Raw genomic sequence first — 12,934 nt, 5'->3', positions numbered from 1 at the left:
ATGATACAAATAGATGGAGAAATATACCATGTTCTTGGATTGGAAGAATCAACATTGTGAAAATGACTCTACTACTCAAAGCAATCTACAGATTCAGTGCAATCCCTATCAAACTACCACTGGCATTTTTCACAGAACTAGGACAAAGAAGTTCACAATTTGTATGGAAACACAAAAGACCTGGAATAGCCAAAGCAATCTTGAGAAAGAAAAATGGAGCTGGAAGAATCGGACTCCCGGACTTCAGACTATGCTACAAAGTTACAGTAATCATAAACAGACCAAAAGAGAACCCTCAGAATGGGAGGAGATATTTGCAAATGAAGCAACTGACAAAGGATTAATCTCCAAAATTTACAAGCAGCTCATGCAGCTCAATATCAAAAAAACAAACAACCCAATCCAAAAATGGGCAGAAGACCTAAATAGATATTTCTCCAGAGAAGACATATAGATTGCCAACAAACACATGAAAGCATTCTCAACATCATTAATCATTAGAGAAATGCAAATCAAAACTACAATGCGATATCATCTCACACCGGTCAGAATGGCCATCATCAAAAAATCTACAAACAGTAAATGCTGGAGAGGGTGTGGAGAAAACGGAACCCTCTTGCACTGTTGGTGGGAATGTAAATTGATACAGCCACTATGGAGAACAGTATGGAGGTTCATTAAAAAACTAAAAGTAGAACTACCATACAACCCAGCGATCCCACTACTGGGCATATACCCTGAGAAAACCATAATTCAAAAAGAGTCATGTACCACAGTGTTCATTGCAGCTCTATTTACGAGAACCAGGACATGGAAGCAACCTAAGTGTCCATTGACAGATGAATGGATAAAGAAAATGTGACACATATAGAGAATGGAATATTACTCAGCCATAAAAAGAAACGAAATTGAGTTATTTGTAGTGAGGTGGATGGACCTAGAGTCTGTCCTACAGAATGAAGTAAGAAAGAAAAAAACAAATACTGTATGCTAATGCATTTATATGGAATCTAAAAACAAAACAAAACAGAAAATGGTCATGAAGAACCTAGGGGCAAGACGGAATAAAGACACAGACCTACTAGAGAATGGACTTGAGGACACGGGGAGGGGGAAGGGTAAGCTGGGACAAAGTGAGAGAGTGGTAGTGTATATATGGACATATAAACACTACCAAATGTAAAATAGATAGCTATTGGGAAGCAGTCGCATAGCACAGGGAGATCAGCTTGGTGGTTTGTGACCAGCTAGAAGGGTGGGATAGGGAGGGTCAGAGGGAGTGAGATGCAAGAGGGAAGAGAGATGGGGATATATGTATATGTATAACTGATTCACTTTGTTATCCAGCAGAAACTAACACACCATTGTAAAGCAATTATATGCCAATAAAAACGTTAAAAAAAAAGTTGTATGAGAAATAATTATGCCACTCAATACTAGAAATACTAAAAACAAAGTACTATCAATACGAGAAAGTTAAAAATATTTATATTTTAGTCCAATTCTCCATGAATTTATACACAAATTAAAAGTATTATAGTGAGAAAATTCGACAATATCAAAATCCTGAAAAACTGAGAGCATATTGAATAAGTGATGAAGTGATTGAAGTGATCTATTTGTGTATATGTGTATATATATACAAGTGTGTGTGTGTATTTGGGCCTTGACTTTTCAAAGTATTAAGGTAATAAATGATATCAAATACAAACCACTAAATAGAAGTGTTAAAAAAGTAAAAAATGGTAAATATTTGAATAGTTTGCTACAAATTCATTAACACATTTTTCTGACATTTCTAACTAAATTCATTAAGCACTTTCCAAAGTATGTTACTATTACTTAATTTTCACTAGTTACTACTTATGAAGCCAGGTTTCATTTCAGTGCTCTATGTATTTTCCTTCAGTTTTTAGCCTTCAGGAAAATGAGGCACAAAGAAGACAAATAATTACTACCCTAGGTTGCACATGAGTAAGAGCCATAATTAAGGTTCAAATCAAGTTCTGCCTTTAATGCTCTGCTTCTTTCCACTGTGTATGCCTCATTGCCCCAACCAAATCAGGGTCTGTTATTGTCTACCAAAATTGAGCAATTGTCTGTTGACTCTTAATCAATAGGGTCAGACCAAATAGACAAATGTAATCAACTGTATATTAAAAAATATTTTGGTAGACTTTTTAATTGGCTCAAATTGCTTTTACTTTGCTTTTAAAATAAAACATAGAATCATTATTTAGAAAAATGCAGGAAGAGGCTTATTTTGTTTTTCTCTTAAGCTGGAAGAGGGAGCGTAAGTAGAATTGTTAGACCGTAACTACCAGAATCTCTAACCAAGGCTCAGGAATAACTGAAGAGAAATACCCTACTCATACCTTCGTATTATGGAGATTTGGGTTCCTCTTCATCTGTGAATCACAAGTGTAAATTTGTTTGTACAATATTACCATACAATCTGTCATGACTACAGACTGTTGAAAAGAGAATGATGAATTTAATTGTAGGGGTTTGGCAGATGACGTACAGAGGGTGTTGACAAAAGATGAGATAATAACTACTTCCCCTCACTTCACACCCATAACATTATAATACAAATTTCTAAATAAGAAAAAAAACCACAAATTCTTGTCAAATGCGATAGATGGCATTACAGGATGTAATATGACACTTTCTGAAACTGCGTAATGTGAATTCAAAAAATTTCCGCTGAAAATTACATTGTATTGACATGCAATTTTTAAAATGTCATTATTGGAGCTTCTAGAGAGCTAGCTTATTTTAGATTCATCTGTTTATAAAGAAAACATGTCATTGTTAATTTGTTTTACTTTATAAGCCTTTCTCTTCTCTACCTGGAAGAATAATGTAAAAATTTTTTTAAAAATTAATAATTCAAAAGCAAAACAGAAATAGGAGAATCCCATGGGGACATGCTGCAGCTGGCATTGTTATTCTCAAATGTTGGTGCATCCACATATTATTGCCACTTCCCCTAGAAGAACAGGTTGTGCATGTAAGTGCTCATTGAGGAATATTACCCTGATTGATGAGAAGTAACATGAAATTAATTTTCAGATCCACCAGACACTTTACAATGCAAGGCAACCTGCAGTTTTCCAGATAATCAATATCACTAAATGCTATAATCATGTTTGTCATGTAGAGAATATGCTCAAAAAAAGGTGTACCATCTCCCATTTTCATGGAAACCTGAGTTTACAAATCACTTTTAAATAGAGACTGATTTTGAGATTTCTTGTGGAAAGAGACTGATTTTCCCAGGTAATTATAAACCAATGATATAGCTTGGGAATTATGTAAATCAGAACATACAGAAAAAAATATTAATATTAAGAGTCCATACTATTTCTAAACAAAATATAGTATGGTATTTGCATTAGTTAGGACTCTTGTCTGTAAACAAAAGAAATTCAACACAAACCAGTGGGAAAATAGATTTTCTGCCTCGATTCCAAGGAGTGGATGGAATTGACTTCAGGCACAATTTGGATCCAAGTATTCACATAGAATCACAAGAGCCTTATCTTCTTTTTCTCCAGTTCTAAACTATTCCTTACGTTGGCTTCTGAGATGGGTACTCTCTACATGGTTTTTAAATGACCCATGGCAACTTGAGGTTATAATACTTGCAATCGTGAAAGGAAAGAAATGTTCTCTCTTTCAGTAGCCATGGAAATCACCTCAAATTGCTTTAATTGGTCTTGTTTACGTATTGACAGAGACTCCTAAACTGCCTATCAATATACCCATTTTTTAACTTTCCCCTTAGAAACAGAACCCTAAGTCTTTTGTTGACACATTGCTATTCAGAATGTCATTACATTTCCCATCTCCCCTTGAAGCTAGATATTGTCACGTGACTAAGTTCTGACCATTGAAATGTAAGCAGAAGTATTGTGTGGAACTTCCAGGAAGAATACTTTAAGGGAGTTTTCTTAAAGTAAAAAGCCTCTTCTTTTGCCTTTCTGCCCTTACTCCTTCAGGCCTGCAAGGTGATGACTCAAACACTAGTAGTCATCTTGGGCCATGAAGTGACTAAGAAAAATGGTAGCCATTAGTTAGGATGGATGGTGGAGCAGAATGATAGAAATCTGTGTTCCTTAGGACATTATCTAGCCACCATACAATCTCTGCACTGCCCTCCTCCATACCTCTTTAATGCTAAGGAAGAATAATCATCTATCAGGTTTAAGCTGTAAAATATTTTTTTAAACATCAATAACATGACTGTTGTGGACCAATTGTGGTCTAGGGGATGAGGCCACCTCGGGTCATATGGTCCTCCCCTGTGACAGAGGAGGCAATAGCCATGAATAACAGCTTCACCAGGGGTGGATATAGTAGTTTCAAAAGGACAAAAAGTCAATAATAATGTTTTATATCTATTATGTTCATGTCAGCCAAAAAGTATGTGCCAATAAATCCTACCTACTATAGAACATAAGGAAGAGAATGTGTTTCCTTGTATCATCACTGTTCCGGAATTCATGACCAGTCAACGAGGTTTAGAATATTTGTGAGCAGCATATATAGGTATTCATTTCCATATGATGCTAACAGAGACCTGGAGGAGGATTTAGAGTGAGAGATAAAAACTATAAGGTTGATTTAAAGAAAGAACATAATGACATCTACAGAGAGAAGTAATGCTTTGATAGTTAACAGATGGTTATCCTGCCCCCAAGACGAGACAAGCTTTTCTACAAAAGAAGGTGCTCCAGTTCTAACTCCACTTCTAACACCATACTTCTGACTCTACAACGTTATCATCTGGAACACAAGGAAACAAGGAGATACCATGATGGAGGCTCAACTTCTCATAGTTCTTTTTGCCTCAGTGTTTCTGTGACTATATTACTCACTTTTTTGGTAACAAAAGTCATTGCATGTTACCGAACTGTCTGTAATCATCATGTTTCCTGAACTGGAAGATAGATAGTGGTGATTACAAAAGAACATTAGCAAGAGCAACAGAAACTCCATATTTCCAATATTTCACTTTTGAATGTGAAGAAAAATTTGCCAATTTATTTTCTCAATGATGTTTTTTAAAGAATAAAAAAATTTAATTTTGGTTAAGTTCGATTTACCAATTTTTCTCTTATTATTATTTTGTGTGTTCTATCTAAGAAATCTTTGCCTACTCCAAGATTATGAAAATATCTTCCTATATTCTAGAAGCTTTATATTACATTTATGATCATCTCAGATTAATTTTTGTGTATGGGTATGATAGGTTGAAATTTACCTTTTTCATATAGATAACCACTTGTTTCAGTAATAGTTGCTTAAAAAGACTTTCCTTTCCCCATTAAACTGATTTGGAGCCTTTGTTGAAATCAGTTGACTATATGTGTAGTCTTATATTTCTGGTTTCATTTTGCTTAATACTCTACTCTCGTGATTACTGTAAATTTATAGTAACTGGAAATCAGGTACTGTAAATACTCTGTTCTTTTTTCAGTATTAGTTGATTGTTCTAGATCCTTTGCATTTCAGTATAATTTTAGAATAATCTATTTCTTAAAATTAATTAGAATAGGATAACCTATTCCCTCAAAAACAACTTGCTGGAATTTTTATAGGGGTTTCGTTAATTCTGTATAGTCATTTAGAGAAAATTATAGCAATTTGAGTTTTCTAATTCATGAGCATGATATATCACTGCATATTCTTGGACATTATTCACTTTCTCTCAGCAATTTTTATAGTTTTCAGTATGAAGGTCTTACACAAATTTCACTAGTTTTATTTCTAGGTATTTGTTGTTTTATTGATACCATTGTAAAAGTTTTTCTTTAAGTTTAATGTTTTGTTATTGCTAATATATAGAAGTATAATTAAATATATACATTGACGTTGTATCCTATGTCCTTCTCAAATTCACTTATTAATTCCAGCAGTTTATGGATTCCTTTGGATTCCTTTTAGTATAAAGAGAAACTTAAATCTCTCTTTCACCCCTGTTTCTCAGTCCACTTCCCTAGTTCTTGCTCTGCAAGACATCACAGCACCAGATTCTTTTATTTCTTTTCAGAAATAGGCAAAGCATATACAAAGAAGCACCAATAGTACTGCAGTATGCATTATATATAGTTTTGTGTTTTGGTGGTTCCTCACTCCACCTTTCTGAGAGGGTCAAATTTGTCTTGAGTATCTACAATTCATATGAAAATGTATTAAACAAAGAAAACAAGTTTTCAAACTTGTTTGAAACTATATTTGTTTTCTCCAAATTTATAATATCAAAAAATGAAATAAAGCATAGTTCCAGTGCTGTTTAACAATATGAATTAATAGAAAGCTCTACATATTGTGAGTATTTTAATTATGTGAGAGTATTACAATTTGGGATTATATATGTTCTCTTCTACAATCAGTTTTGGGGGCGCCGGTGATTTTCAATATTGGCTGCTCATTGGAATCACTCAACTTGCTTTAATAAAAATACTGATGTGTGGGTTCCACCCCAGAGAGTCTGATTTTATTGATGTGGGATATGGACTAAGCAAAGGGATTTTTTAAAGTTCCCTAGGTGATTTTAATGTGAAGCCAATTTGAGAACTGATGTTTTACACCTTACTAAAAAAAAGTATATATAATGTATATATATATATTATATATACATAAAGTATATATATATATATATATATATATATTCTCCTCAAGGGAGATTTTAAATGCAGAAAAAGTCTATATAGTTTATATAGTTTGTATTTGTAATTTTTATAAGCAGTGTCATGGATCAAAAAGTTAAATAACTTGGAAACATAAAATTCGAGTAACCTTACCTAAGGCAATTAACCTTTCCACGTACTGTTTCTGCACGCCCCAAATTGAAACCTTAGCAATGAACTGTAACTCGTTCTTGTTAAGAAATTATTGCAGGTCTCTTTGAAACACAAAATATGATAAAAATGTTTAAACATAGAAAACAAAAGTACAAGGATTTAGGGGGGAAAAACTTAAAAACACGTTGTGTTGATATTTAGTACTGATTGTTAACCTTTTGTAGTCATGGAGAATTGCTTGGGGACAATGTTGTAATACTAAGTCAAATGGTCTATTTGACTGATCCAGACTGCACTTTCTTATGTTCTTCTATTCTAAAAATTTTAAGCAATATTCTAAAATAATGCAAGCAACACATGGCAAGGAATAAATAAAACTGTTACATAGAGTAGTAGTTTCAGAGGAGTTTGTTTTAATTGACAAAATGAAATAACCATCTAAATAGTTCAGTATCAAATCCCATATTTTCAAGGCTTATTATTTAAGTTCCAATCATCCTAACATATTGCTTGATTTGAGATGTACATAATACTACATTAGAACTTCTGTAGATTTTAGACCAATTTTTAAATCTAAAGTGAGGTATAACACAGGCAAAAAGGATATAATACAAAACATAGCATTCAACACAGTGACACAAGTTAGGTTCTGAGTAATCATTAGCAGACAGGCAGGTAGGCAGGCAGGATGGAAGAGAGGCAGGGAAATACTCTCTCTCTCTCTCTCTCTCTCTTTCTCCCTCTATCTATCTATTAATATCTATCTATCTATATACATATATATATTAGGCTATATATAATATACACTTACTAGTAGAACAATGCATTTGAAGTCTATCATGAGAATTTCTACAAAATGCAAAATGTTTCTTGAGCAGGATCTGTATATAAATTCCTCCTTTGCCATTTAAGACCTTTGTAAAATTGGAGAAATCAGTTAAACCCTTTTACAATTTTCTCATTTATTTAAACGCATGTAATAGTACTTCTTAGGGATATTTTGAAGATTGAGTGTGATCATGTTTATGAAAATGCTTATGCAAGAGGTGGGCTGGATCTTCAATATATGATCATTACTTAATTTTCATAATTAAACCTAACTCACTTTTGTTTTCATAATCTTATTTAAATCTGAATTTTATAAGATGCATTCTGAAGTAAAGAGTAGCAAGCACCACCAAATAGCTTATCTTCTCCTTTAGTTAATTTATTTTACTTATCTGAATCGTTGAACACTTCACTGTCCATCTCTAACATGGCTGTGAATAAGGAGTTGATCTAAGTATGTGAAGGAAAAATGTATCCTAAATTGTGCAATGACATTGTTACTCTTATTATTTTATGTATTTGAATTTATACCATCTTTATGCTTTTGACCCTTGGTACTCAGTGTGTGCCATAGACCAAGGATGATGTTGTCATTTAGAGAACTTGTTAGAATTCCAGATCTACTCAATCACAATCTCCATTTTAGCAAAATTCCCAACTAATTAATATGTAGACACATTAAAGTTTAAGAAGTGCTGCCGTAGATTATAAACAGTTGGATATTACTCTTATGAAAATTTAAAAATATATGACCTAAACTCTGCATAAATTCTTATCGCATGAATTTTGATTCTGGATCCTATGGACACAGTTAGGTTTGTTGTAAAGAACACTAAATCAGGAGTCAAAGCACACTTTTTTGATATTGGCTGTGCCATTTAATAGTAGTGAAAATGCATCAAGTTCTTAAACTTCTAAGAGTATCTGTTTTGTCATTTGTAAAGTGAAGGGCTAGTTAATACATCTCCTGATACTTAGTGGGATTATTTAGAGGTTCAAGTGAAATGGCACTTTAAGAATTTTCAAGGTCTGTACACATTAGGCGCTATTACAATCTATGAGTTTAAATCAGCTGACCACAGGTAGATTTTGAGTAAGAACTTATAAGGGAGGAAGACAAAATGACAACCAGAGTTTAATAACAATTTCTTTATAGCTGCTGCTTTATATCGGAAATAGAAGGTGGCTTAGGAAAGGAGTGTCCTAAAGAGAAAGGTAGTTTTGGATAATTTTGATCTTTATTTTTACTGATTGATTTGTGTTGACTTTGAGTGGGTGGTCCAATCAGTTACTTTGTAATTAGCTCACAATGAAATTTTATTCGGAACTTGCCTTCAATTTTTCCTAGGGATGCTCTCAGTTAGTAACTGACTTGAGATCTGAGGAAATATCATGTCCCCTGGATTTGGCATGGCAGTGAGGACATCGTGAGGGATGTCTTTATGGAAGTCAACGATGCAAATTCTGGTTCTTTCCATTACAGATAAAAAGACTTGTGGTCCTCATGAATTCCAGTGTAAAAACAACAACTGTATTCCAGATCACTGGTGGTGTGATAGCCAAAATGACTGCAGTGATAATTCAGATGAAGAAAACTGTAGTAAGTAACTCTTGCTTGAGAACGTTGCAAGCTTGACAGCCTATTCAATAAGCAGGATAGCAATTTTTAGTTCAGTTAAGGTATGAATTTGAACCTGTCTGTCCTGCAGCTCACATTTTTATACACATATCACATTTGAACAAGAATATTCAGACTAGGGGCTTCCCTGGTGGCGCAGTGGTTGCGCGTCCGCCTGCCGATGCAGGGGAACCGGGTTCGCGCCCCGGTCTGGGAGGATCCCACATGCCGCGGAGCGGCTGGGCCCGTGAGCCATGGCTGCTGAGCCTGCGCGTCCAGAGCCTGTGCTCCGCAACGGGAGAAGCCACAACAGAGGGAGGCCCGCATACCACAAAAAAAAAAAAAAAAAAAAGAATATTCAGACTAAATTGACCTAAATCTCAAATGGTAGAATTATTGAAATGCTCATCCTGGGAGTTACTTTCTTACATTTATCAGAATTAGTATGAAAGTATCATGAGGTTTAATGCAACCCATTAGTATGCAATGAAGGTAGCCCTTGATGCAAATTCATACAAAGAGCTGAATGATATGGAGACAGTACAAAACATATCATTCTTTAATGGATGGAATTCATTTTATTTGTCTCAAATCCTTTTACACTACAAATTCACCCAAGAGCATCTTTCAGTGAAATATCATTTATTCTCTCTGGAGTGGTGAACAACATAGGTATTCAGGATGCTTTTCTCTCAAAATAGAATAAAGCTATTATCATCATCTGCCTCCTGCATTTTTATGTAATAAATTTAAAAGACATTAATTAACCAAAAATTTTATTTTCTAAGAAGCATGACAGTATGTAAAATTGTGATAGTATCTCTATCTTCTAGCATTAATTTCTGAATGTATTTCTTACTGGCACTTTCTTATGCTGCTGTTTAAATAAAGAGGCAATATAATCATGTTCAAAATAAGATAATAATCAAATTCCATTGATTAAATATTTACATTCTGCTACTTCCAAAAAGGATTTTATGATAACAATAATGTCTATTCTTATGCATTGGACTTAGAGCATTCATTTCCCATGATACAGGAGACAAAATAGGAATTGTTATATTAAAGCATGGGGATATATTATATAAAAGCATACAATTAGTAGAGTCACAGCCTTAATAAACCACTTGGATGTTCAGTTTGCAAAATGTCAACTAATGTTTTGAATAACGTTCAGAACTTAATCTGACTAGTGTTTGAGTATCAGGTACATTAATTATGAAATCTCTGGATCATTATGATTATGAAATACTTTGAATATAGAAAGTATTACTATTATTACTCCCTTTTCACATAGATATCTCCCAACTGATTGTACTCTTTAGAAAGGTAAAGAGTATTACAGAGAGTCATTAGAGTGTTCTAGATTCCTTTAATCAGTAATTAAAAAAACAATTTTTATATAGCATGTTTTCAGATTCTGTCCAGTGATTAAAATAAAAATCTAATGGGGTGATGGTGGTAAGAATAGAGGAGAAATATAAAAAAGAAACAATTATTATATACTTTTAATTTATTTTATTTGCATTTCAGAGCTTAAATACACAGATAACTACTTAGCTTAGTTTTGGATACATTTAGTGTTAGTTATCAATAATATACCTGAGAGGAAATGCCTGTGACTGAAGGATATTGAAAACAAGAGAGGGTAGGTGGGAAGGCAACACAGGAGACTCACATCTTGGAAGACCCTTTATTCAAGTGGTAATTTAAGTTGTGTGAGAAGTTAGGTTACTGCTTTAATGAGAAATGAAGAAGAATGAAGGGTTGAGAAAGCTCACTTCTGAGTCTCCTGGGGTTTCTTAAATGGCTGAATATCATTTTGCTGACATCTCCTAAAAGTCATCTTCTGATGCAAGAAAGCAAGGAGAAGGAACATTGCCTCTCACTTGTCGCTGTGGAAACTTAGTGATAAATCATTGTAGCCACAGAGCCCTTAAGAAAAAGCAAGGGAATTGACTGCAGTATCAAGCATTGCAGTATAAAATACCCAATTATGTGTGTATCTCTTTTAGTTCCTACTCACTCTGAGCTTGTGGCTAAGACAGGTAATATTGATGAATTTGCAGAGGAGAGATGACAGTGAACAAGAATGAAGCATATTATGGTTGTGACATGGAAGAATAGAAGGCATACACAGGATAAGTATCAGAGTGGGTAACATGTTAAACATGTAAGAATATGTAAGAGAAAGGATCATGGGCTCTACGTCATTAAGTGGTGTTTGAAGATACCATCTTGACTAGGCCAGAAAAATGGGAAGATTTAAGTATTGAAAATGCCAGTTCTACACAGACAGAAGCTGAGTCTCTGAAGAATGAGAAGAAAAAATACAGTATATCTATAGGGAACACCAAGAGACTAGTCCTGTAGAAGTCAGCCTTAGAAAAAATACTGTTGCTGTATTAATCTAATATCTTATTATCAATTGAAATTATTATAATATGTATATAATTACAACAGAACTATTATAATTATATACACATAATTATAATATATATTGTAATTATGACTATATTATATACATCACATAATTTTATATATATAATTATAATATATATAGATGACAAAAATATACCCAAAAGGGCAAGTGGTATAATGTTATTATGTTTTCTAAATATTACTAGTCAACGATATGCATTTTAGTGCACATTTTGTCATTTATTGTTAGCTCTTATTAAGTAGTGAAACTTACCAGAGATAGTAAGTTGGTCTTATACAATAGCAACATGCTTTTTTTTTTTTTTTTTTACAGGCCTGCATACTATCACACAACATTCGTTTGCATCCATTGCCTCACTTATTTCTTTATCACATTTATCTGAGTTCCTACTTAAATATCTGGAGATGGTCTAAGGAGTAGGGCTATGTACCATGGTCTAACACAGTGCCTGACACGTATTTATAATATTAGCAATGTATTTTAAAATTTGCTTTTGGACTTCTTTGTTTATAAATCGTATATAATGAATTAACATTTTAAATTGTATTGGAAACATTCCAGCCATAGATATGGGAAGAGCTGGAATAGCAGTGGAGCAATTAACTGCCAGCTATGTTTTAGTTTAATATGCTTTCTAATGTTTTATATCTACGTAAGATAATTAGTCCATTGTCATTTCATCATCTGATGATGATCATTTCCCTTGTTAAGTGTTCAGCAGGGACACTTTGCTTCAGCAATGATTTCTGCTCTTAAAAATAAGAAAATTTCATTGTTATTGGAGTAATTTTGTAATTTAGATCAAAGGTTTGGAAATATTTGAGAAATCTTGACATCTCTACTATTTTCATCAGCAACAAATATATATAGCATGTATGCCTTCTAAGTAATTGATATGCAAAATAAAATTATTTCATATCTTTGCATTATTAAGAAGTAACTAGCATTCCAATAGATTTTAAAGTATCAAATAATTTGATCAACTAGATCAAGGTTTATGTAGAAAGACAAGCTGCATCTGCCTTATTTGAATTTCTAGTACTTTCACACTGAATTTATATGAAAAGATTTTTTTGTATAGCATGTCAGTTTTACTAATTGTATTCTAAAAATTCTCCTCAGATGCTCACACCCACATTGATATAACTTTTGAACTTATCACCGAGGGTTTATGATAATATACTCAGTGGAGAAATTGGAGTCTGGAAGCTTTTCTGCTATGCCACTAACTCT

General features: G+C 33.4%; 1 protein-coding gene across 1 annotated transcript in view; it reads left to right on the top strand.

Annotated features, from left to right (window-relative positions):
- LRP1B (LDL receptor related protein 1B) overlaps nt 1-12,934 on the top strand; it is a 1,933,320-nt gene that overhangs the window by 1,767,650 nt on the left and 152,736 nt on the right. The window contains exon 67 of the mRNA XM_024122386.1: nt 9,124-9,240. Coding sequence (XP_023978154.1) covers nt 9,124-9,240 — 117 coding nt within the window. The remainder of the gene's footprint in view (nt 1-9,123; nt 9,241-12,934) is intronic.

This window comes from Physeter macrocephalus, chromosome 2, assembly GCF_002837175.3.
Source record: "Physeter macrocephalus isolate SW-GA chromosome 2, ASM283717v5, whole genome shotgun sequence".
NCBI classification, from domain to species: domain Eukaryota; kingdom Metazoa; phylum Chordata; class Mammalia; order Artiodactyla; family Physeteridae; genus Physeter; species Physeter macrocephalus.
This window is presented reverse-complemented; position numbering and strand designations above follow the sequence as displayed.